This window comes from Condylura cristata, unplaced genomic scaffold (genome assembly GCF_000260355.1).
Source record: "Condylura cristata isolate star-nosed mole 26May11 unplaced genomic scaffold, ConCri1.0 scaffold00002, whole genome shotgun sequence".
Taxonomy (NCBI): Eukaryota; Metazoa; Chordata; class Mammalia; order Eulipotyphla; family Talpidae; genus Condylura; species Condylura cristata.
In genome coordinates, this window is record NW_004567103.1 from 74,294,638 (window position 1) to 74,321,116 (window position 26,479).

Consider the following 26,479-nt stretch of genomic DNA (forward strand, 5'->3'; position numbering starts at 1 on the left):
CTCTGTCCCTGGTGAATCCTCTCACCCTCCGCATCTCTGGCCTGTACCCCAGTTCTGTATGAATAAATAAAATCTAAAATTAAATTAAATTTAAAAAATTAAGGGGGATCTGTGTTTAAAACTATGTAGTTGTTTTTCAACATGGCCTTAAAAAAGAGTCACTTTATAAAAATCCATCAGATTTTAAAAAAGGTGGGAATTTATTCAGACATATTAAAAGAAAATGCCTACAGAGAACACCAAATCTTGAAAGAGTGCACTAAATGCAGACAGTGTGATAATCCAGATAGTAGACACTGAAAAAGAATTCAGTTGTCCATTAAAAGTTGCCATTTTCTCCCTAATTGAAAGCAAAAATAAAAAAATATGTAAATAAGATTTTTTTTTAATTTATAAACTTTAAAAAATAACCAGGTTTCCTGAATCCTTTTAAAAAGAAAAAAGTACATGTAAAACCGAGTCTGATTTCCTGTATCTGAACTCAAGCTTCTACCTATTACCACATATTTTCAGTAATCATCCTTTGAACTTCACACACTTCTTTGAATACTACCAGATTAGGTCACAAAGTGGAACACCAACCTTTTTCCACCCCCATCAGTCCATTCTTCCAGCTCTTTTAATATTTAATGCTCCAAAACCCGAGGCCACCAAAGTCTCTGCTCAGTGATTAGTCTTGTCAATGAACAAAAACAGGTCATCTTCTGTAGATCAAGTCTGTTCTTATCCTCAGTGACCACAGAACAGCTAGACTGAGGTTTCCCCAACCCAGTATGACTCACATTTCTCTTGAAATTTTTGTTTTCCAGTTGCATATATACAAGTTTAAATGTTATGTGTATACAATTTGTATATATAGTTTTATGTATATGTAAACTATCAGAAAGATATACATTAAGTAGCTTTATTTGTGATTTTCTTTTTTTCTTACTGATTTTAATTTTTGCTTGTGTCTAGCTTCCAACTTCTTACAGATTAAGCATAACTTTTGCCAAAAGAAATGTAAGCAGCATTCCCTGTGTGTATTCTTTTCATTTCATTCAACCTGTTTCAAAAAGAATTTTAGGTACATGACAAAAGAATAAAGTAATGTATACAAAAAAAAAAAATTCTTTCAAAGTGAGGGCTGTTAGAAACAAGGGCAAAAAGCAAGTCCAATAAACTCTAAAGAAACCAAAGGTTGAAGCTCTTAGCCGGAAGAAGGCATTCAAATCACCTAAGATTCTTGGCATCTACAGAACATTCCTCCGTACCCTCCTTACTTCACCCCCATGAACCCTAATTAAGCTTCGTTTAGGGAAGCGTAATGAGACTACCTTTCTACATTCCTGATCTTACTCCCAGATGAGATCATACAGCCCAAAAATGTGTTGAGGGAGCTCATTACAGAGACAACCAATAGAGCACTAACTCTTCTTGCCCCATTGCTCCTGGGGTTAAATTTAGTGTGTTTAGAGCTCAGAATCTCCCAAAGGTTATTGTTTCGATTTCTTACAAATCTCCCTCTGTGCAACTCCCTGCCTATGGAGGAAGTGGTGAGGGCACACTCAATCCATGACAGACTGCGTCTGAGAGCTGTCCTCCTTTCAAGCAAAACCATGCAGCACAGCACTTACCATAAGCAGTCATGACCCCAGCATACGGCCCGTCCACCACATTCCTGTTTTCTTCTGCCAGCGCTTTGATGTACCTCTTGCTGAGGTCCAGGATCTGCTCACGCAACATGGAGCTGCTTTCAGGTTGAGTTCGTTGTTGGATAGTAAAATGGAGGAGCATCATACCCCAAATAAAGCCAAAAGTCACAAGAAAAAATCCCAGCTTCTGAGAGGACAGCTTCCACGGAGTAAAGAGAGCCATTGCTCTCTGACAACTTCACTGATGCTTGGCTCTTATGACGTAGAAAGGAGACACAAATTCATGGTGTAGGTTTGTGGGTTCATCAGTCTCACTCCGGCTCCTGTGTCAGTCGATTTCCTTTCCTCGCTTCCATTCTGCTGTGAAGAAAAAGGAAAACGAGCAGAGTGGTGGAGGCAAGACACAGTAAAATAAACCAGAAGCTATGTTTTCACTTGACTAGCTCTAAAATGTGAACTTCCTTTTTTTTAGTTTGCTGGTTCAAAATCTTATGATTCAGTCTGAGAGAGGAATTCTGGCGAGGCGACAAGAAGCTGTACAAATATGAAGGGGGAAATGTGTGTCTGAGCATGTTAACAGGTGTAACGGGGCTATTCCAGTCTGGACCAAGTTCAAAACAGGAAGCTTGTTTTGCAAGGTAGGGAGAAGATGGAAGGGTTTTTCAGTGAATGTCAGCAAAAACCCAACCAGAAGGCGGAGTCATGTCACCAGAGGGCACTTTGTACATGTGTAACTTAAGCTTACAAAGTCATTATTATGTGCTTTGGCAGGGATTAGAGCATACAGTTGGAGAGGTGAGCAAAAAAGTGGATGCCCTGTTGGGGTAATCAGATGACAGAGAGGAAGAGCAACTCCATATTATTTGAGCATGGCCAGTTTTCATTAGCAGTGTTTGGGAGACAAGCTGAGTCCCCTGATGGGAGGGGAGGCCACAGATGCTCTCTCCCTAGGAACCAGCACAGACAATGTGGCACAGGTTAACAAGTCACCTTTCCACTCAGGTGACTGTAAGGCAGAAGTCTCACTTCACCTACTTATTTTCACACTTCAAAGTAGGAAATGTGGAGTACTCGACAGTCTGCTGTCTGTGGTTCTTACTTTCACTCATACCACGGGGCAAAATGAGAAGTTCAATGGCATAGTTTTATATTAATTCTGCTGGATCCTGTATGATATCAGCACAGGTAAGGTCAAGGTTCTTGGCCCCTCCCTGGTGGCGCAGTGGGTTAAAGCATTGCACTAAGAAGCTAAAGCCACCTCCGCATGAGTTCGATTCCTGCCTGCCCTGGAGGTGACCACATGGTGCGGCAGACCTCTCCTGACCTGCCCACTGCTCCCCTCAGCAGTGTACTTCGTCGATCTGCCTGTTCTGCTCCCCACTCTGTCCCTGGTGAATCCTCTCACCCTCTGCATCTCTGGCCTGTACCCAAGTTCTGTATGAATAAATAAATAAATCTTAAAAAATAATAATCAAGGTTCTTAACAAAGGGGTCCCAAGGTTGCAAAGTGTTACAGGTTGATTAAGATATCCACCCTTCAGCCAGAGGCCTGGGCCCAAGAACCAAGCAGCTTACAAATGATGCCATTTTCAATGTATGCCAACAGAAGGTTGAGCAGTGATCTCCTCCAGGAGACTGACACAGGATGCGCTCAGCATGCACATGTTTCAGTACAAAGGATTCTTCTTCATAAGTAGCAGTGCAGGGGGCCTGTCTCTCTGCCATTCCCTCACCTATCAACAGTCACCAGGAATAGAAAGCAGAAATGCTGAAATGAAGCAACTCAGGGGAACTGGATTCTGGATAGATGGGTCTCACCTCTGCTTAAGACGAGGACAAGGCCCAAAAGCAGACACACGGTGAGGAACAGTAAGACATTAGATTGTTTACCAGTTTGTGTGTGTGATCCCATGATGTCATTTATAGGATGCCCCTACAGACATTCTCAGAGAATAGTCACCACCCCAGGGAAACAAAATACCTGCTAAGTGAACTTGTCCTCTGGGCATTATGGTGCTGTAGTCAGCCCTTCAGCTATAGTCAAGCACTTGCTGCCCCCAACCCTGGGGACTGAAAATGAACACACAGAATTCCTGCCTCCAGGAGCTACTCAAGACTGTAGAGTTTAGGTAAAGGAAAGGCTAAGGGCCAATTAGGCTTCAGAAGCCTAATTTCTAACGGGGTGCTGCCCTAGTTCCTCAGGAAGTGGCTATGCTTCCTTCCCAGTACCCACACTCATTAGTCAGTGTTGCTCTGGGCTAAAAGGATTTTCCCTGAGCAAGTAAACTACCTGTTCTACCAAGAAAAAAAGAATTTTTTTTTTCTGGTGATTTGCTTTTACTATTTTAGGAGAGAAGTCCAAACACTGACAAGAATTACCTATCCACTTTCTGGCAGGAAGCTATACATGGCTTCCTGATTCATCCCCTGAAGAAGCTACTCAAGACTGTAGAGTTCAGGTAAAGGAAAGGCTAAGGGCCAAGAACCAGGGTCTCATATGAACAGGGTGGAGACTGTCTTTGCCTGGAGGACAGTCACCTACCCCAATAGGGCATTTGAAAGGCAAAAAAGATGCTCAACAAACAGCCAAAGTTAAATTAACCCAGTTGCAGAATCATACGAATTTTGAGTAAAAGAATCCCTAACTAAGACGTTTTTTGATCATAGTTCTGAGAATTGAGAGTCTAGATTTTAAGTAACTAAAGAACTGCCAGGAATATTCCATGTCCAGTGGAATCTATAGTTTGAAATAACAGACTGTATCAGTAGAAACACAACACACTCAGAAAATTAAAACAGAATGCCTTTTTATAATAACGAGATGTTAAAAGATGTATTTAAATCATCATTGAGGAGTCACCCCTATAGAAATAGGATAACGAGATAGCAATCTTCACCAGAGGATTAGTACTGTAACAGGACTTAATGATGATCATAAAAGTCACACAATCAAGAGGCCACAGACCAACAGTGAACACAAAATTATCAATCAGGTTGAGAATCTGCCTGCTGGGGCCCTCCCTGGTGGCACAATGGGTTAAAACACAGCACTAAAGAAGCTAAAGCCACTTTAGCACGAATTTGATACCAATCCTGGAGGTGTCCCACATGGCGCAGCAGACCTCTCCTGGCCCACCTGCTGTTTCCCTCAGCAGTGTACTTCATCAATCTGCCTGTTCTGCTCTCTACTCCATCTCTGGTGAAGCCTCTCACCACCCTTGCACCTCTGGCTTGTACCCCAGTCCTGTATGCATAGATAGATAAATCTAAAAAGAAAAAAAAAGAGGCCCTACCTGGTGGCGCAGCGGGTTAAAGCACAACGCTGAGAATCTAAAGCCGCTTCCGCATGAGTTTGATTCCTGCCTGCCCTGGAGGTGACCACATGGCGTGGCAGACCTCTCCTGACCCACCCGCTGCTCCCCTCAGCAGTGTACTTCGTCGATCTGCCTGTTCTGCTCCCCACTCTGTCTCTGGTGAAGCCTCTCACCACCCCTGAGCCTCTGGCCTGTACCCCAGTTCTGTATGCACAAATAAATAAATCTTTAAAAAAGAAAAAAAAAGAATCTGCCTGCTTCTAGATCACCTTACTGCTGGCTCCTCTAGCAAAGTGGATCCCATAGGAACAAAAAGGACTACACAGCAGGTACTCTACTAACATTTCATTCTGTGTCCTTTTATTACTTTGAAGAGAAAAAAAACAATTATAAGCAACTTTGTGCTAGAATCAGCTTTCATTGTACATGGACATTTCATTTAGAAGTCGTTTCTAAGAACATATCAATGATATTAAGTGAGAATTTACTATACCATGTATCCCAGAAATGCTTGTTGTCAACCAGAGTAGAGACAGCCCAGGGCCATTACTTCATTCTTCCAAAATGACCTTTGCAAGACTAAAGCATGTAGGTCCAGCACCATAGTGAGCCACTCTCGTATGCATTACTTACAATAGGTAAGATAAGGAAACAATCCAAATGCCAAAAATAGATGACTGGGTCAAAAAAATATGGTATTTATATATAATGAAATACTATTCAGCAATCAAAAAAGATAAACTCATGCCATTTACAGCAACATAGATGGAGTAAGAGATTATATTTATTGAAATGAACCAGAAGGAAAAAAAAATATTGGATGGTTTCTCTAATAGGAGTAATATAGGAGAACCAAATAAGGGACTAAGGAAAACAAATAATTATAGAGAATAAAATACAAAATTAACAAATAACTATAAATCAGGAACATTCTGCAGGGGAGGGCAAGGGAGAGATCTCAAAACAGGGGAAAGAGATGCACAGAAACTATGGTGATGATGCTCAGGTGAATTGGTGGTGGGAATTTTTTTTTTTTTAAGATTTATTTATTTATTTATACAGAACTGGGGAGGGTGAAAGGATTCACCAGAGACAGAGTGAGGAGCAGAACAGGCAGACCAACAAAGTACACTGCTGAGGGGAGCAGCGGGCAGGTCAGGAGAGGTCTGCCACACCATGTGGTCACCTCGGGGCAGGCCGGGATTGAACTCATGCGGAAGTGGCTTAAGCTTCTTAGTGTAGTTCTTTAACCCACTGCACCACCAGAAAGGGCCAGGTGGTGGGAATTTTACGAAGACTATACCTGAGTGGAGAAAGCATACATTATACAAAAATGAAGAATGATGTAAATTATATATAAGTAAAATGAGTTTTTAAAAAAATGTGTAGTCTTTACTTTCCTTCTTATTCACTCCTCAAACAATGACATCAGAGTTCCACATTTCCACAAATGTCTAGAATGGGCAAGTTTATAGGAACAGAAAATACAGGAGGTGCTTAGGGCACAAGGGAATGGGGGAATTCCAAGGTGACAACTAAGGTATACAAAGTTTTGCTTTGTTTAAGAAAAGTGATCTAAATTTGATGAAGGAAGAGAAACTGTGGTTAAGTTAATTATCTAAAAGAAACTCAATTATATAATTTAAATGGGAAAACTGCTTGTTACAAAAAGAGTAAATCCGCAATTTAGTAGGAGCAGAGGTCAATAGGTAAGGGCCACAAACCCACAGCAATCCCATAAGGCAGCTGCACCCAGCTAGAACCAGGCAGCACCATTACAAAGGAACAACCACAGGCTAGTAGCTACAGGAGGAAATGACGCAGAGATGTGAGTTCAGCAGATATTGCTACTTCCACAGGTTCCAGATCAACCTCACCAAATGACCTTTGGAGGGGCCCTGGTCTACCTTGCCTGGAATTTTTCAAACCATCTAAGAACACCCTCAGAAGCAGCCTAGTTTCAATGGGATACAATACAAACTAGACTGATGAAGCCATTTCTTTAGGTGCTCCTCCAATGTCTTTGGAGGCCCTACCATATCAGCACCAGTCTCTTGCGAGAATGAATGAAGGTGAAATGCTGTCCCTTCAGAAGCAAGACCAGCCCCAACCAAGGAGAGTTATATTTCCAACAGCCTCCTGGGGCAATCCCGTCACAACCTGTTAGCCCAACATTTACTTAGGACTGCACTGCTCTAACTCAATCATTTACATGCCTCCTTTGTCCTAACCATGCACCACCTAAACCATTCATCCATCTTTACTTTTTTTTTTTAATTGAAGTAGCAGTGGTTTACATCCTTATTAGCATTTTGACAATGGACTGCCCCAAAGTACCCATAGTCCTCCACCATAGCCCATTGTGCTCCCTCCCCACCCTTTTCCTTCCCATCTGAACACTTCAGTTAGCTTTCCAGTCTCAAAGTTTGTCTCGGTGTGAGTCTTTGCTTGGTTTCTCTATATTCCACACATAATTGACAGCATCCGACATTTATCTTTCTCCTTCTGGTTTATTTCACTTAGTTTAATCCTTTGCAAATTCTCATGCTGCAAATTGCATGAGTTTATCTCTTATGATTGTTGAATAGCATTCCATTATGTATATACATATACACATATGAGTATCTGTATCTCTATACACCTGTCTTTAAATTATATCTAACTTTAACCTCATCCTATGCAAAATTAATTCAAGAAATCTTATGTCTGCTGTGTTCCTATGTCACTCTAGAAATCCCACCCTATCTCACAACTGAGCTCACCTTCCCCCAGAGGGAGGAGGGTAACCCCCTCCCCTACCCCACCCCCTACACCTTGGGGCACTCACTCCCAGGAGCAGTTTGTTGTCCTTCTAAAAGTCATCTTATGGCTCTGTGAAATAATCTTTTCTTTCAAGTCACTTATGAAGTCTGCAACCTTCCCCAAAACAAGAAATGACAAGAATGGCAATACTTTGCACACAGTTTGTGGTCATTAAGTGCTTGCTAGATGAAAGAATAGAATGGTAGAATTGAGGTAAACACAGAAGAGCAATGACTTCCTTCTGGTATCAACCACAAAGAACAGCGACACTCTGAGACTGCTTTTACCCTAAGATTTGTCACATAGCAAGCTGGCAGCAGCCGCTTCAGTGTGAGTTGGATCCCCACCTGCCCTGGAGGTGACCACATGGCACGGTAGACCTCTCCTGGCCGCCTGCTGCTCCCCTCAGCAATGTACTTTGTTGATCTGCATGTTCTGCTCCCCACTCTGTCTCTGGTGAAGCCTCTCACTGCTTCTGCACCTCTGGCCTGTACCCCAGTTCTGTATGAATAAATAAATCTTAAAAAAAAAAGAATATTCTTGGCAATGGTCTTGTTTTATAAAAATCTAAATCTACATATGTATTCCTATGAAACTGTAAGAGAAAAAACACTATAATACCATAATTACATGCTAGATGAGGACTGGTCATAAATTGCAAGTTTCACAGGCTGCTTGTCTGACCTCCTTATTATAGGAAGTAACAAGAGTCTTACATAATGATTCAACTTTGAAGAAATTTCCTAATACGTCCCTTTTCAGCTTCTGCATAAATTTACAGTAAGAACAACTTACCATTTAGGGGGAAATATTAAAAAAAAAAAAGTAGCCATTATCATTTGCAATCAGGGTGAAACTGACATTTGTGACCAAAATGCAATATAGAAAGCAACTAGGCACTAACCTCAAAATAACTCCCCTTTGTCTTAGGAAACGTCCAATTCTATGCTTACCAGGAAGGTTCATAGGTGTCATGATAAACTTTGAAGGGAAATATGCTCAATTAAAATGTAATAAATGCCTTTATGCAGGCTGGAAACTATTCTAGTACAGCTTAGGAAAATAACGACCAAGTACTAGTTCTCAAAGTACAAAGGACATTGAGGTCCCCAAAACACACTTTCCTGTATATAGAATTCGAGGTCCCATTTTCCAGTTGGAGTCAGAATCAAGCCAATGCTCAAAACCAGTCAAGTACTGTTTCCTAGTAGGACATGATCTCTACCAAACAAAACTCCTCCTACCAAATGCCTGGAGATACTCAAATGGGAATAACGTGTCAGTTCAAAACACAAACCAGAGCCAGGCATTATTAGGGAGCTGAGTCTACTGCAATATCCCACCAACCTCAAGGGGTTAGGAGAATCGACAGATGACAGTGAGAAAAATACACATTTACAGAACTACTGGTATAGGGAAGACAGATGGACTGTGGGAGATTCTTGCTCTAAATAAGGTTGTCTTCTGTTGTTAAAATGAGAAGCCAAGGAGAAGGGAAGGACAAGGAAAGCAATTTTTCGACAAAATCCATCCAAATTCCTGGGAAGACAGTCTTAATGTGTTTATTTTCCTGGATGTTCCGACCAACATCCTGACACCAGTCAGTCGCAGGGTGCTCCAGCAGCAGCCACAAAGTCAAAGTGTGAGTCCCTCTAGGGTGCAAAGTTGTCCCAGAGGCTCCACCCAGGAACAGGTATCAGTGATTTTGTAACTTGGTCCTTGACAAATTCTAGCACATTTATAAACAGGAAATACACAATGTCAGTGAAAACAGCCTACTCCCTGTGGAACTGGCTAAACAAGTTATTTTGAGTCACCAGTTTAAAGAAATCCACTGAAGAAATATGGCTTTGGGATCTGGGGGAGGCCTTTTTAATGTAGACTTTAAGTGACCCAGGGTCCCTTTCACAGTTGATGGGATCAAATCAAGATGGTTCTGTGTCCACAGTTGTTTTTTTTTTCTTTTAAGATACTATATTGCAAGGAAAGGAAACTTCAAAGCCTTTCCATTTGAAGCAGGTATTTGCCTTGCAGTTAGACCATTCTCTGAGTGTAATTCAGGGCTCCATAACTGGCATCAACAACAAAATAAAGTTTCAAATACTGTAATAAGGCTCTAACTCTATATCCAAAACAGCCCTCCTTCCAGGCCTTTCTATTCAGTCCTTCCCCCAAGCCCACCCCCAACTGTGTTCTGTCACATCACACATGGCCATCTCCACTAGAGGGCGCAGAGGGGAAGGGAAGACCTTTGGAAAAGAGCATCTGATTTTGTTCTTTTTGTTCTAACAGCACCGTGGGTGTGCATGTGTTGCTGGCAGGTGGGCACAGGGGAAAGGGTACAAAGGAGTTTGAAAGAAGCTGTCACAGTACGAGCAGATAAAATGTTCATGTGTTCTTTGAATTTAATTCACCAGGTCCATAGGTTGTTCACAGTTGACAGACTTTTCCATCAACAAAAAATAAACAGCAACTCCAAGAATTCTGAAAACAAAACAAAAAAGATGAGTCCCTGAAAAATGAAATAAATCCCTTTAATGCAAGGCTTTTCAATCTGGCATAACTGATACCTGGGGATGGCTCATTCTTTGACAGCCCTGCGCATTGTAGGCAACAACCCTTCCTGTCCTCTAGATTTTAGATGCCATTAAAACCCTCCAGTTTTTAACTATAACAATCAAAAATGCCTCCTGACATTGCCAAACATCCCCTAGAAGATAAAGTACCTCACTGAGAATAGTTCCTTAACCAATCAATTGGACCTTCATGTCCCCATCGGAAGAAATAGAGAAAATCAGTTCTCTGAATAAGATGGCAGAGCAAAAAGAAGCAAATTAAGATGAATTCAGGGGTCAACCACCAGCCTTCAAGATGAACAGGCACAGAGCCCTGTGCTAAGAAGCCACAAGGAGGGGGGGGGCAGGAGAGGGTTCTAACGTGGCCCCAAGATGTCTGGTAGACAAGTCTCATTTTCTACAACATTCTGTAGTACTGAAACTGTCATTACCAAAGGAGCTTATTCCTAGGCAGGCTGTGTCCCCCATTTACCCATTAGCATATGGCACTGAGATTCTAGTTTATAAATCAATAGGCACAGGGAAGAAAGCTTTGTGAAGACAAAAATCTGGAGGACGTGACATCAAACTGTCTTAAAAAAAAAAAAAAGGATTGTCATCTGGCTTCTGTCCCAGGAAATCATGAACAATGCATTATGACAGGTTGATAATTACTCTCTAAGAAGAAAAAAGAATGGTCTATGAAAAGATCACAAAGTATAAATTTGTTAGGTAAGTTTCCTCAATGTGAATAAAAATACCAAAAGGTTTGCTTCAACTCAGAACCAAAGGACAGCAATGCCACTCTTCTCTGAGGATGAGAATTCTTGCAACTCCCTCTAGATTTAGAGACACCAATGAATGACAAGTCCCCAATGGCTGCTGGAAAACTACAGTCAGAGGAAGATCATCAAAATTATTTCCAAAACTGGGGCAATGCCCTCAAGATAAAGCTCATTTGTTAGCAAGTGCTCCCTGAACTCTACAGGTCAATCACATTCCCCAGAACCCTTTTACTTTCTGGTGGGAACACAGGCTGGCTGCTGGCGGTGGGTTGCCCCTGGAGGGTTCTAGCTATACTGTCCACAGAAGTGGCACAGCTTCTCCAACACTTGATTTGACGAGGACCACCAAGTTACAAATTTTTTACTGGATGAAAACACACTGTGTGTACATGCACAACCTCAAGTTGCCACCCAAAGGCTTACCCAATTTAAACCTCAGTCAGTTTCTCACAGCCACTAAAATGAAGCTATAGTAAATCCAGATGGATCACAAATCTCCAAGCTTTGGCAAATCCTTGGGCATAAATACACCAGAATAATATTCTTCAGGAAGAACTCTATGCTCAGATGCTGTTTAGTAAGTTTGCTTGTCCCTCACTTATAAATCAAAGCTTATTCTCCCAAATACTACATCTATTTTGGGTAAGCCTGACTGGGACCTGGTCACAAGCCCTTGGAAATCACAGAAAGAATTTGCTCAAGCTGAAATGGAACATTCAAGGAAGAGTCCTCTGCCCTGGTCAGACATTTCTAACCTATCAACCCTGATACAGTCACAATGAACAGGATTTCTTTAAAAATAGAAAAAGATGCCCAGATTTCATATCCAAGGATTCTGGTTTACTTGGTGTGAGTCATGGCCAATGGAAAGAGGTATATTTTTAAAGTCACTGAGGTGATTTTAATATGCAGCCAGAAAATAAGATGTCACTGTTGAAAGATGTTTCTTCTAACTCAACAGGTTCGACCTAGTGTCATCTACAATATGTTTATCTCAAATATTAAAAGATAAACTCTACTCACTCCACAAACATAGATCCACTGGCTTACTTTCTCTCCAACCCACCTGCAAGGTACACTAATTTTCTCCTTGAACAATCTCACATTAATCTACCCAGAGCATAACCCAAGGAACTATGCCCAAAGAGGCAGCTTTGCAAGGAGAACCCATGTAGGACAGAGTCCTTAGCTCACCAAGCTGTGGAAGAACTTGCTGGTAATAATACAGTACTGTTAAGGCTTTTATTAACTAATTCTTAGCTCCAAAGAGGAGATGTTACTGAGCTAACCTAATAGTCTCAACCACCTACCCATAATTCTAGTAACCAGCACCTCTATAACCCCGCTACTCAAAATCTGGTCTGTGAACAGGCGGCACTGAGATGACCTGGTTGACCTCTAGTGATGCAAATCCTCAACAAACTGAGTCAGAACTGATGTTTATAATAAAATCCCCACGAATTTGTTTATACACTAAGATTGAAATGCATTGATCTGTGTCTCATCCAAAGTAATAGGAATGAGAATAGATCAGATACTAATTTTCAGTGGGAGATGACAGAACATGTTATAAAAACCATTCTTTTTATAATGTGCACAGAAATTAATGCTTTGGTGTTACTTTTGAATAAGCTAGATGAATGTCACTGAGACACGGGTCTTAATGACATGCATCCAGCTGAAATTAGAAAAAAATACATAGATGGCATGACTTTTTATTGTATACTAGAATTCCTATAAAACAATTCTCCTGCTTTTTAATTGTGTTTTTTTTTTATCTATTATGCTAAAATAAAAGAGAGTTTAGAATTGTATCTGCCAACTTTTCATTCTGGTACAGCAAATATTTCCATGCAGTATAATGTCTCATGCAGTTACCCAGCATAAATTTTGCATTGCTTGGAGTTCAACATCATTTGGGTAGCAAATTTTTGTTGTTTTATAATGGCTGCAGTGCTCACTTTAGGACATGGGTATAATAATCACAAATATTTTCCCAACAGACTTCAATTGAGGTAAGTACCCTCAGTACATACCTTAATTTTGCATTAAAAGATGTCAAATAATAATTAAATTATCTGGAAATGCTTCCAAACTGATATAGACCAGGGCACATAGTAATGCCTTTATGACAACTGAACACCTTTCAAAGCTTTGTTGAAAAAATATCCATATTTGAAGAATGATGTAAGGGATATACATTTCATCTGTTTTTCTAGATCTATGTTGTCCAAATTTTTGTGACAAGTGAGCTCCTTGAACAGAGTCAGTATGTCTTTCATACATGTCCCTTAAGAGTGCTATAGTCATTTCTTAAATTTTACATATATAGGGCTCCCTGGTGGCACAGGGGTTAAAGACACAGTGTTCTCAAGCTATCACCAGCCACTGAAGCACAAGCAGAGCTCTCCCATCTCACTTGCAGCCCCCCCTCAGCAGTGTATTTCATAGACCTGCCTGCTCTGCTCCCCTCACTGTCTCTCATGAAGCCACACAACCCCTCCCCACACACACGACATCTGGTCTACACCCCATTTTTTATATGCATAAATAATTGTTTAAAAAATTACATATATGTGATAAATGGTAAAAATGAAGTATTAAAGTAACAGTCATATTTCATTTATGAAGTGAGACATAAAGTTTATTCATTTTGATTATCATAGTTTATGTTCAAAATGATTAATGAAAAATTACCTTTTGCCCATTTAGCCTGTAACACAGCATTTGATTCAATTCTGTAGGAAAATAGTGTGATTTGTCATCAAAATCAATTCTAAAATTACATCCTTATTAGTATATATTTTATGTAGGAATGAAATGCATATTCAAAACCAGACAGCAATCTATTTACTGGCTCTGGCACCAAAATTAGGGAAGAAATTGTTCAAGTTTGGATTTCATGTATGTCCATTTAAAACAAGCAAAATGGATTACAAAGAGGCAGTGGGGGAGTCCTTACTTCCCCATACACATTTTCATGTAAAACTAAAGGAAGGAAGAGGGATATTCCTGCGCCTTTATCAGAGCACTCACAGTCTTTCCTTTGGAGGAATAACAGCATCTTAGTTCTAGGGGGGCTGGCGGTTCCCTGTCCTCAGGAAGCCTAGGTAGCCCCCACAGGTTCCCTACCCTGCAGAGCCCACAAATGGCTGCCAGTCATCACCTGAGCAGGTGTGTGAATTCCATCTAGGACTGATCAGGAGGTTTCATAACCCAAGACATAGCTTTCAACTCAGTTTTGCCTAATGAATTGGCACTAAACTTTAATCTTGGTCTGGGGCTTATTCTACTTTCTCTCATTAGGAACCCAGAAGCAAGCAAGAGTGTGATCAGTTGGCATTTCTAAACCCACTTAAACTTAATTTTATGTATTTTTTAAAAGATTTATTTATTTATGCTTACAGAATTGGGGCCAGAGGTGTGGTGGGTGAGAGGGTTCACCAGAGACATAGTGGGGAGCAGAACAGGCAGATCTACTGAAATACACTGCTGAGGGGAGCAGTGGGTGTGTCAGAAGAGGTCTGTCACGCCATGTGGGTCACCTCCCAGGCTGGGGATTGAACTTGTATTGCAGTGGCTTTGGAGAGCTTCATAATGCAGTGCTTTAACCCGCTGTGCCACCAGGGAGAGCCTTCTGTTTGGTTTCTAAGTATCAGGTAAGGCAGGTGGCTTCTAGCAGCTATTTGAAACCATTTCTCCACAAATAACACATTGCAAGTATATGAAAATTTTTTAAAGATGTATTTATGCATACGAGAGCTGTGGTACAGGCCAAAGGTACAGGGGTGGGAGGGTTCCCCAGAGACAGACTGGAGAGCAGAACTAGTGGATTGACTGAAATACACTACTGAGGGGTGCAGCCGGCCAGACAGGAGAGGTCTGCTGCACCATGTGGATAGCTCCCTAATGGGGAATGAACTCTGTGTCCTCCTGCCACAGTGGCTGGCAGCTTGACAGCACTGAGGCTTTAACTTCTGTATCACCAAGGAGATTCTGCAGGTATATGAATATTTAACCCCAATAAATTAAAAGACAAAATTACTCTAACAGTCATCATATGTTCTCTTTCAAAATATCAATTAAAAAAAAAATACTTTAGGCCTTCACTGGTGGCGCAATGGGTTAAAGCACAGCACTGAGAAGCTAAAGCCACTTCTGCATAAGTTGGATCCCTGCCTGCCCTGGAGGTGACCACATGGTGTGGCAGACCTCTCCTGACCCGCCTGCTGCTCCCCTCAGCAGTGTACTTCATGGATCTGCCTGTTCTGCTCCCCACTCTGTCTCTGGTGAAGCCTCTTGCCACCCCTGAGCCTCTGGCCTGTACCCCCGTTCTGTATGCACAAATAAATAAATCTTTAAAAAATAAAAATAAAAAAATACTTTAAGACATGCCAAAAGAATTCTGACCAGATGAAAGCAACTTTGGCTATGGGGGAAATAATCTGGGAAAAATCAGTAGAATTATCAGTATGATGCTCAATAATTTATACTTTGACCTGATTGTTGCTAATGCATCCTGTCTTTAACCAACAGTCCATTAGGGATATAAATAAATATTTTTTATTATAACATTTTCAAAAGCCTCACAGGTTGCAAGTGCAGAGCACTTCTGGATGCCCCTAACCACAGCCAAGCTCTTGAGAAATTGCTCAGAGTCTTTCAAACTCTCCCATCTTTAAGGAGTACCAGATACCATTTATGTACTTCATATTTTATTTAATGACCTTCAAGAACAAACATCACTGCTGTTCAGAATGAAAGCTCAGGGCACCCTCAAAAATTCCTGGGGCATGAGAACTACCAGATGGGCACTGTGGCTCTAGATTATTTCAAATCCCTGGGTTTGTCTAATCCTAGACTACATTTATTTGTTACCAAGCAATAAATATTTAACCTAAAATAGAAAAATAGGTTTAAAAAAGAAAAGGCTAGGTGATAGATACCAGTGGGTTTACCTTAAACCTGGTAAGACTGTTTATGATATTTCATGTATCCAGAAGGCCTTAGACAAGAAGGATTTCTTTGATCTCAGTAGCAAGGACATTCATCTGGGCATCTGAACAACTGAAGGGATTTTACTAGGTAACACAGTACAATGTAACTGACAGTAGTTCTCTCTTCAAAAAAGTGGTTAGGAAAAGCTCAGAGCCAAAATCATAGTCCATACACCTCCTGCAAATAAGTTGGTTATCTAGACTTTGTTTAAACCTCACTGAGTTTAAACGTAATTCTTCATTCTTACTTTCCTACTCTTACTTTGACCTTCCTTCATTTTTTCTAATTTAATTTTAAAGTTATTTCTATCTTCCTGTATTATGTGCTTTTTCCTTTTGGAACATATCATGGCAGTAAATAATTAAATAAAAAGAAATGAGATAGTTGTGTTAGGTAGAATATGGTTCTCTAAATAAAAGCATTTCCACATCCCTGGAACCTGTTACATTACACAGAAAAGGGGGATTCAAGTAGCAAGTGGAATAAAGCTTGCTAATCAGCTGAACTTAGAACAGGGAGATGATCCCCTATTATCTTTGTGGACTTAATGTATTCACAGGGTTCTTAAAGGTAGAAAAAGGAGACAGAGGTTAGACAGGTCAGAAGAATGCAAAATCAGTCTCTGCTCTAGGACTCTCATACTACTTAGTAAATTGTAAATTTACTTAGTAAATTGCATAAAAGCAAAGACATTGATTTAACAAATCTGGTTATTTGGTTTCTACAGAAACCTTTGGTTCTACTCTAGTAGTAGTCAGATTAGGAATTTTAGAAGTAGAGGGAATGATTCCTTACTGAAGATGATGGCACAGAAAAAGTAACTGAAGAAAAGGAAAGGGACAATAGTTTGTTAGGGTCATTTAGCTGAAGGGCAAGCAGCTATCTCAGCATTGCCTAAGAGAAAAACCAAAGCTGATTTTTCACTATAGTTTCACTGCATTACTAGTTAATAAGATATAACAGAGTTCTGGGTTATTTCTAGAAATAACTCATATACTGAATCCCTGGATGCCAACAGCAGGTAAATGGGTATCCATAGGGGGCAGGCAGTAGAGGGACAGAAGGGTGGTAAGACGGGAAAATCACAAACAGGGGCAAATGACCCACATGTCACTTGCTGACCTCCATACTTCCCCTCTGTCACCTGACTCTCTGTTCTTTGAAGATAGGATTTACCCTAATCATGACTGCAAAAAAAGCTAGTAGTTATGAGCCACCTGAACACATCCTCTGGGTTTTGAAGGGGGTGCTCTGACAGTCCCTATTGAGAGTGAGAGTAACTGAGGCATGTACTACTCAATATACTGTTCCCAGTTAGTAGAGCAGTTGTGTTGTCTGAGTCTCTTCCATTATAACATTCAAATGAGAATTTTTAAATTTCCAACTGCTTAAGTTATGACATAATCATCATCAGTCTAGGATGTGATCTGGCTTGGGAAGGTAGGCAAAGATGACTGAGTTTGATTTATTGTGAGAAAATTATTGATGAATGAAGTCGTTATGCAAAGCAGGAAACCATTCAAGTTCATCATAACTGTATCCTCTCCATTTTATCCCTTGGCTCAAATATACCCAATTCATGTCACTTGCTACTTGTGACCACTACATTTATAAAGCCATTAAAAATACTTTATAATAAACCCTCAAATACAGCCAGAGTTGAGAACTTTTGAGTTAAGTATCTACCATACCAGGTGTTGAGAGAAGTAAGCAGGGGTGAAGGGGGTGGCAAAGGGAGGATGGGTCTGGGATGAGCCACGGTCCCCTCCCTCCCAGAGAAGATTTGAGGGAACACAGCTTGAGGGAATACACAAAAGGAGGGAAGGGGATGCAAGATTTTCCCATCTTTCTAGCCAACCCAGATACACACAGCTTTAGATCAAATGTCTCTCTCTATATAAATGTTACCACTACTTAGATTTCTTTTTACTTTGGGGTGGGTCAACCTTCAAAAGAAGTCTACTATCTTGCTCCTCTCTTCAGTCCATCTCATTATGGGTTCCTACTATTTATCCTAACTACTCCCACCATTTTTACATTTCTAAACAGGAGCTGATACTGTTCTCAAACAGACATTTCAGATCATCACTGCTAAAAGCCCCAAGCACTTAGCTTCCAGCCCTTTGATCTGCCCAATGCAAGTCAATAAATTAGTCACATCTAATTAGCCAATCCTCACAAACCAGAAGGGGATTTAAAAGCCATCTAGACAGAATGCGATGCAGGTAGGTCCCAGATCCACAAAGTCAAAGTCACCTACCCAGGCTCATGAAAACTATAAAAGGCAGGATTGTCAACATTGGAAGTCTCCTATCTTGAAAAACTCTCCAAGGCTTGGTAAAGCCAGATAATTAGTTGTCCCATATGAAGGACAATCTTGCTCCTCTGTTACCCTTGTACACCCCTATAATTGGTAATTTCTGATACATACACACATATTTGACTCTTAGCTTCAAACTCCTTTAGGAAAGGGATTCAAATCTTTCTGCAAATGAGAACATAATATTTGTTGGGCAAAGTCCATGCAGTCAAATTGACTACATAGTATTTGTTAGGAAATGTCCTTGTAGTCCTGCATCAATAAAGACGTTCTCGGTCAATAAAGGTGCCTGCTGGCTTCTCGGAAAACATAGGCACCGCTGCTCTGGAAATCTGTCTGAAGAACCTGAAAGCCTTGACCACTCACTCCAGCCTCCTTCTCAGCCCCCAATAATGATCACCTCCATGCTATCACAAAGTATGAGAAACACAAATGAATCAGATGAATAACTTTTATTGGGCTGCTTCCTTTTTTTCTTTGGACCACTGTCTCCTTCCTACTCTAATGAGGTTATTACCCATCATCAAAGGACATGGCATTCTAGTGTGTTGAGAATTCTCCACACAGAGATACACCTCGGAAGGCAGCTTCTCAGCCGTGAAAGAAGTCAACCTTTGAAATCTCTCTCAGAAGACTGCTTTGGAGTTATTCAAGAGGGTCACAGCCAAACCTGTAGTATTTTGCAAGGATGGAAAGGCAATCTATTGTGCTAGAAAAGCTTGGGAATTAGACTCACATTCAGATCTCAGCAGACATAAACTGGCCCTGTGCCTCACTTGGGAAGTTACAGAAATGGAGAGCCAGTGTCCACACACGTATAATGTTTATCCTAAAGGGTTTTAGTTTGCAAAGTGCCTGAATGGTGTCTGGCCCTTGATGCCAGATGGGTGTTACTTTAGAAGTCTTTTAACTCTTTCAGAGGCCTCTCTGACAGATTGGAAGAACTCAACTACCCCTGGACTGAAAAACATGAAATGTGCCTTCTCTGCCCTATTTTTTTTTTTTTTCCTGAAACAGACAGTGCTTTCTCTATGGCTCTTCAGATCTCTTTTTCCAAAAATATTATGCAAATCTGTATGAAATATAGGCAAGTACCAGCAAAATGTTGCTGCCACTGACACAAAGAAGTTTTTCACTTTGTTGAGGAACTCAAGCAAAGCTTAGTTATCAAGTCTGATTTCCAGTCTTATAAAGATCATTGCTTCAAAGAATTTCCTAGGTTAGCAACTCAGAGTCTGAAATGCATCCTACTGAATTCATTATAACACATAATATTCCATCTCTCACAACAAAACTGTACTTTATAATTTACTGCATAAAGCCATTCCCTAATAGATACTATGTTTTAGAATTGTGACCAAAATAAGACCAAAGACAACAAAACAAGCCCTGTGCCTTTATGTTTTACACATTATTCAAGATGAAACAAAGCAGGATTTATACATTCCTGGGAAACAATCCACATGGACATAATTTTAAATGTACTGTATCTGAGATTCAAGACTAAATATCTCTACTATTCCTCTAACATAAAACCTGCTATGGGTTCCAATATTTTACATAAGAAAGTTATGACCCTAGGTCAATAGATAAAATTACATTGTTCAAATTTATTCTTGGCAAGCTCTTTGGGGTATAATCCACTTTACAAGGACAAACAAGTGGTAGCTCTCAAACTCTTATACATACTCACACACAACAAACCACCAGCACCAGCCTTCAGAAATATGAATATCCATGCCATTCCTAAAATTACAATGTGTCCCAAAGAAGTTAAGCCAATAGTTCATACAACAGGAAGTACTATGTCCTAACCCACAAGAATAATGGGCAAAAAAGAATTACTTATGCCTGCAGGTTAGAGAACAGTAGTGTATGCCATCAATTTACTGGATTCTATATTGTATTAGAGCATAATAAACTTATACTATTCAGGGAAACTGGGTTTATGAGACTATTTGTACAATTTCTGCAACTTAGTATGAAATAATTATTTCAAAAAATATTTAAGCATTACTTAAAGTGGATCTTCCTCTTTGGGGAGATTTTTCTTGATGCAGAAATCCAAACCCTGTCCCCAGGGATTCCCTAATAATTTTCAAAAGGTACTTATTGGATGATTCTAAAAGCCCCTCCTATTCAATGACAGCCTCTACTCTAAACAATATAAATCATTGGAGGCTTTTTAAGAGTAGAGAAACCACTGCTGCTGTGGTAAGGATGGATTTGAAGAAGAGGTGGCTAGAGACCATGGGCCTATCAAGGTTGTCATTAAACTATGGGTAAAAAATTAGTCAGATGAAAGGCCTCAGCAGGGTAATGGCAGTTATGGCAAGTAGAGGCCAGAATCAGAAATATTTAAGAGGTCAAATTAGCAGGACAATGGACAATGACTAATTGGAACGAATGGGTTAGGAGTAGTCTTAGGTGACTACTACACATTGTCAGCTGAGGAAGTATATTATATATCATTCATTAAGACAGAAAAAATGGCATAGCCTATCAAAAAGGGAGGATGAGAAGATTGGCTGCAAGTTCTACAGGACCACCATGCTCAACTACCTAATGCTACAAAAAAAGTCTTCTTCCTTCCTGCCTGGACATAAAGAAACTACATGGGACTTGGACATGCAGACACAGTAGGTGAGAAGAGCAGGCACTTTTCAGTCACATCAGTCACTTGGCCCTGGTCTGAACATCCTCAAATCCAACAAATGCTAGGGTCTTAGATCCTTCAGACACACACCTGGAAAAGGGCTACCCAAACCAAATGTCTCCTGCACGACCTAGGGGTTCCTGGATTCTAGCATTCCTATGCAAAGAACAAAACATCACAGGGAATTTGACCTAATTTATTTTTTCAAAATTGAACATCTTACAAGAAATGTTTTCTTTTTTTCTTTTCTTTTCTTTTTTTACTTGTAGGAATATAGGTTACTAGAAAAATAGGAATAGGGCCCCTGTACAAACATCTCTTGGGTAGAATGACAAAGTCCCTCAAGGTGCTTCACTGAAATAGAGAACTAACTGCACTTATTTGAGGTAGAGAATTAAACCATATGAGCCCTTTCAAAAAGAGGAACATTCCTAAAATAAAGTACCAAGAATTCTAAGAGGTAGAAGGGATCTGAGAAAGTTATCTATTACCTTGACTATAATTAATGTCACTCCCTCTATGTATCTATCACTAACTGAAATTCGTTTCTTTACCATGTCTTCACCTCCCATCCTTGACCCTAACCTTAATCTCTAGTAAGGCTCTTTTCAAATGAAAGGGAGCTTATCAGGCCCTAAATAGAGGACCTACCCATGAAGGCCACACTCCCCCATTTCCAAATCCCAGAGCACTCTGAATCTCTTATGACTTTTAAGGAATATGTGCAATTTTTGGATTTAAATTTTCACCCTGGGCCCTCCCTGGTGGCACAACATATTAAAGTGTGGCACTAGGAAGCTATCCGCAGCTACAGTGGCACGAGTTTCATTGATGGCCAGGGAGGTGACCCACATGGAATCTAGGCCTCTGCTTATCCTCCTGCTGCTCCTCTCAGCAGTGTTTTGTTTTTGTTTTTGTTTTTGTTTTTGTTTTTTAAAGAGAGGATTCACCAGAGCCAGAGTGCGGAGCAGAACAGGAAGACTGAGAAGTACATTGAGGGGATCAGTGAGATAGACAGGAAAGGTCTGCTGTGCCATGTGGGTCACCTCCCTGGCTGTAGATTGAACTCATGCTGAGGGGGCTGTGGCTAGCTTCACCTGGTGCACCACCAAGGAGGGCCAACAGTGTATTTTGACAGATTTGCCTGTCCTGTTCCCCACTCTGTCTCTGGTGAATCCCCTCACCTCCAGCCTTTACCCCAGTTCTTGTGTGCATAAATAAATAAATCTCTTTTTAAAAGTTTAAAAAATAAATTATCACCCTGATTACCTCTATTACATTATGTAAGTAATTTCTTGAATACTTGCTATGTACTAGTTCTATGTTTATGTGCATCTTAATTAATCTTCACAGCCAGTATATTATTCATCTTATAGATGAGAAATCCAAGACTAAATAAAGCGTTGGTTCTCCAAATTGCTCAATGTGAGGGGTTGGGGAGGAATATCCACCATGAAATAACATGTTCTTTATTTCACATCTCAATAATCTCCCTTGAAAAAAAATGATATCCCAAATTAAAAGGTTCTAATAGGAGAGGACATCAAAAAAGAAATTCTATGAAGACTTTCTGAAATGTGCACAACGAAACTGTACATGTATGCCCAAGAATTTACCACTAACTACTAAGGAATGGGGTTTGTTTGATGATTACTGTCTAGGCTATTTATCTTTTTATGGCTAATAGCTTTATTGAGATATAATTCAGCCACCCTGAAAAGAAGCCTCATGCCCTTTAGCTTTCACCTCCTGATCTTCCATCCTTAGTTCTAGCCCTAGTCAACCATGAATCTACTTTGTCTTCGTAAGGTGCCTCATGTGGACTGCCTATAAGTGGACCGATACCATGTGGTCTTTTTTTTTTTTTTTTAAAGATTTTATTTATTTATTCACATAGAACTGGGGTACAGGCCAGAGATGCGGAGGGTGAGAGGATTCACCAGGGACACAGCCAGGAGCAGAACAGGCAGATAGATGAAGTACACTGCTGAGGGGAGCAGCGGGCGGGTCAGGAGAGGTCTGCCGCGCCATGTGGTCACCTCCGGGGCAGGCGGGGATCAAACTCATGCGGAAGTGGCTTAAGCTTCTCAGTGCTATGCTTTAACCCGCTGCACCACCAGGGAGGGCCCACCATGTGGTCTTTTTTTAACTGGCTTCTGTAACTTAGCATCTAATGAAGGGCCAGCTGTGTGTAGCATTATTCAGTTACTCATTCAGTTTATGGTCAAATAATATCCCATTGTATGCTTAGGTGAAATTTTGTCTACCTAATTATCATTTGAGGGCTGTGATAAATAAAGATACTAGGAATACTCATGTCCAACTTCTTATGTGGACATATGTTTTTATTTCTTTTAGAAATACCTATGCTATATTTAACATTTTGCAGAACAGTAAATGTTTTCTATAGTGGCTGTAGCATTTTGCATGTCTACCATAAGTACATAGAAGTTCTCAGTTCTTCATCTAAATGCAAGTGCCTCACTAGCACTTGTTAACTGTCTTTGGGTTATAATGTTATGGTATCTGACTTAGCAAAGGGATATTGCACTCTGGGTTTGATTTGCATTTCTCTGATTACTACAGACGGTATTTTTATGTACTTATTGGTTATTTGGATTTCTTTTGGGGGATTGTCTATTCAAATTCTTTGCCAATATTTTAATTGAGTTATTTGTATCTCAATTACTGAGTCATAAGAATATTTATATATTCTAAATATAAGTCCCTTATTAGACTAACCATTTACAAATTCATTTTGTGAAAGAACTGTGAATTTTCCCTATTTTCAAATTATAACTGTGATTCTTTTTTCTTTATAAAGTAATTTTCTCTATATCTGTCCAGTTGTAACTGTACTTTAAAATCACCCAAGGGGATGTAGGGAGAAGGTGCACACCCATGTGTGCTTTTGGATGCTACATACCACAGAAGAAGGCCACTAGAGAAAGCACAGTATTGAAAGCCCTCTAAGAGAACTCACAAAATCAGGCAATAAAGCCCTTTCCTCCTGAATTTCTCTCTTGTGCCCTCTATGGATAAGGTTAAATAAGGTACCACCCGGAAAGGGAAAGTACACTCAAGGGATACATATTCAGTTTCACTGAACAGACAAAAGGACAAATGTGGAGTTGAGAGATCATAAATCAACAACAGCACATCTGGTATGGTCAAATACATGTTGATGCCACAGAGATACTGGAGGAAAAGCACTTGTGTAGTATCCTCTGCCTAGAGGACTTCATATAACTTTCATTAAAAGTGAACACAAGGGGGCCCTCCCTGGTGGCGCAGCGGGTTAAAGCACAGCACTGAAAATCTAAAGCCGCTTCCGCATGAGTTCGATTCCCGCCTGCCCCGGAGGCGACCACATGGTGTGGCAGACCTCTCCTGACCCGCCCGCAGTGTACTTCGTCGATCTGCCTGTTCTGCTCCCCGCTCTGTCTCTGGTGAAGCCTCTCGCCGCCCCTGAGCCTCTGGCCTGTATCCCAATTCTGTATACACAAATAAATAAATCTTTAAAAAAAAAAAAAAAAAAAGTGAACACAAGGGGCCCTCCCTGGTGGCGCAGCAGATTAAAGCACAGCAGTAAGAAGCTAAAGCCATTTCTGCATGAATTTGATGCCAGCCCCAGGGGTGATGCACATGGGGCAGCAGACCTCTCCTGACCCCGCCCACTGCTCCCCTCAGCAGTGTACTGCGTCACTGGGCCTGTTTTGCTCCCCACTCTGTCTCTGGTGAATCCTCTCACCATCCCTCTACCTCTGGCCTGTATTCCAGTTACAAATAAATAAATCTTTATAAAAGAAAAAAGTGAACACAAGGATTCTAATTGGGGACTTTTCTTACGCTGTTATTTGTCAAAGGCTTACCCTGAATGTTTATGTATCTATAATGTTAAAAATCCTTTTAACTTTCCTATGGCTTCTCATCTTCGCCTTCAAAGGAACATTTTTCTTATTGTCTATTTCACCCACTTTTTCCACTCTCCCAAACATACAAGCATTCATAGCACAAACACATACTATGTTGTAACAAAAGATGATAGGGCTGTGACTGAACCCACACTTATTCCAGCTATTCTGATTACTATACCTTGAAACAGTGACTAAGAACACTAGTCTGTTTTCCTCTTTTATCGTTAAGATAAATCCTTCCATATAAATCCTTCCTATTTTATGTTAATTTTCTCACTTGAAAATCACACAGTGAGCCTGGATCCAGTACTTCCAGCCTTGATCCTTTAAATAAGACTATGCTTTCTCTCTCTGATAGCTTGATGATCACACCATAGTCTACGTAAGAAAGTCATGTTTCATTCCCACACACCATGCTCCATGACCAGTGCAAGAAAACATGGTGCAAGAAAACATGTCAGTGCCTGCAGCTACCACTCCAAACAACACAGTACTGCCCCAAGAACACAGTTGTTCCCACCTGCCATGAACCAGACCTGTCAGAGGCCATAAAAGATGTCAAGAAAACTCACAGTTAAAAGGAACATAAAGTAAACCACAGACCTCCACTTCTTGAGCAAGCCTTGCTATTCTTAGTTCACCCTCAGGAACTATACAGTGCAATTGAAAGATAAATAAATATGAGTTAAGAATTCAGTTTTTCAGGCCTATTTTTAAAAGGTACACTAACAAAGAGGTCAGCATTATTATTATTGTGAAGTACTATTTTTTGTTGTTTGTTATAAACAAAATTGGTAGTTTAGAACTTCAGTGGTCATAAATACTAAACCCTGCAGAGAATGAATATAAATGAGGTCCAGCCAAGAAAAGCTTGTCTCTAAAACTCACTGCTTCAGATTTACACTGTTTAGGCTCACATGGAAGCAGTGACTAAAGCAAAATAGTGAAAATATCCTAACTAAAGCTCAAACCAATAAGGGCCATCTGAACTGTATGGTTTCACAGATAAGTCACTCCATGGCCAATTTTTATTGTCAAGGCCCATGCTTCACCACGATGAGAATGTCAGTAAAGCCATGGGCCCACTCCCCTGGCATGAGTCCTGTTGTTGGGAGAGAAGGCAAGGTGCAGTGTTTTGAAAGAAAGTGATGGGCTGGCGAGAGTAGAACATAGAATCACATTGGTAGACAAGGTTCTCATTGTTATTTGTGGTTAGACTAAAGACTGTATCACGAAGATTACCTTTTTTTAAAAAGATTTATTTATTCATACAGAACTGGGGTACAGGCCAGAGTTGCAGGGGCAGTGAGAGGACTCATCAGGGACAGAGTCGGGAGTAGAACAAGCAGATCAAGGAAGTACACTGCTGAGGGAAGCAGTGGGCTGGTCAGGAGAGATCTGCTGCCCAGGTGGATCTCCTCCAGGGCAGGCAGGGATGGAACTCATGCGGAAGTGGCTTAAGCTTCTTAGTGCAGTGCTTTAACCTGCTGCGCCACCA

The 26,479-nt window shown here is 40.6% G+C and overlaps 1 protein-coding gene across 2 annotated transcripts in view; it reads right to left on the reverse strand.

Annotated features, from left to right (window-relative positions):
• Nucleotides 1-26,479, reverse strand: part of MGAT5 (mannosyl (alpha-1,6-)-glycoprotein beta-1,6-N-acetyl-glucosaminyltransferase) — a 311,378-nt gene that overhangs the window by 191,117 nt on the left and 93,782 nt on the right. For both annotated transcript variants that reach the window (XM_004674702.2, XM_012728964.1), the window contains exon 3: nucleotides 1,617-1,994. In XM_004674702.2, the coding sequence (XP_004674759.1) occupies nucleotides 1,617-1,857 (241 nt within the window). In that variant the 5' untranslated portion in view covers nucleotides 1,858-1,994. The remainder of the gene's footprint in view (nucleotides 1-1,616; nucleotides 1,995-26,479) is intronic.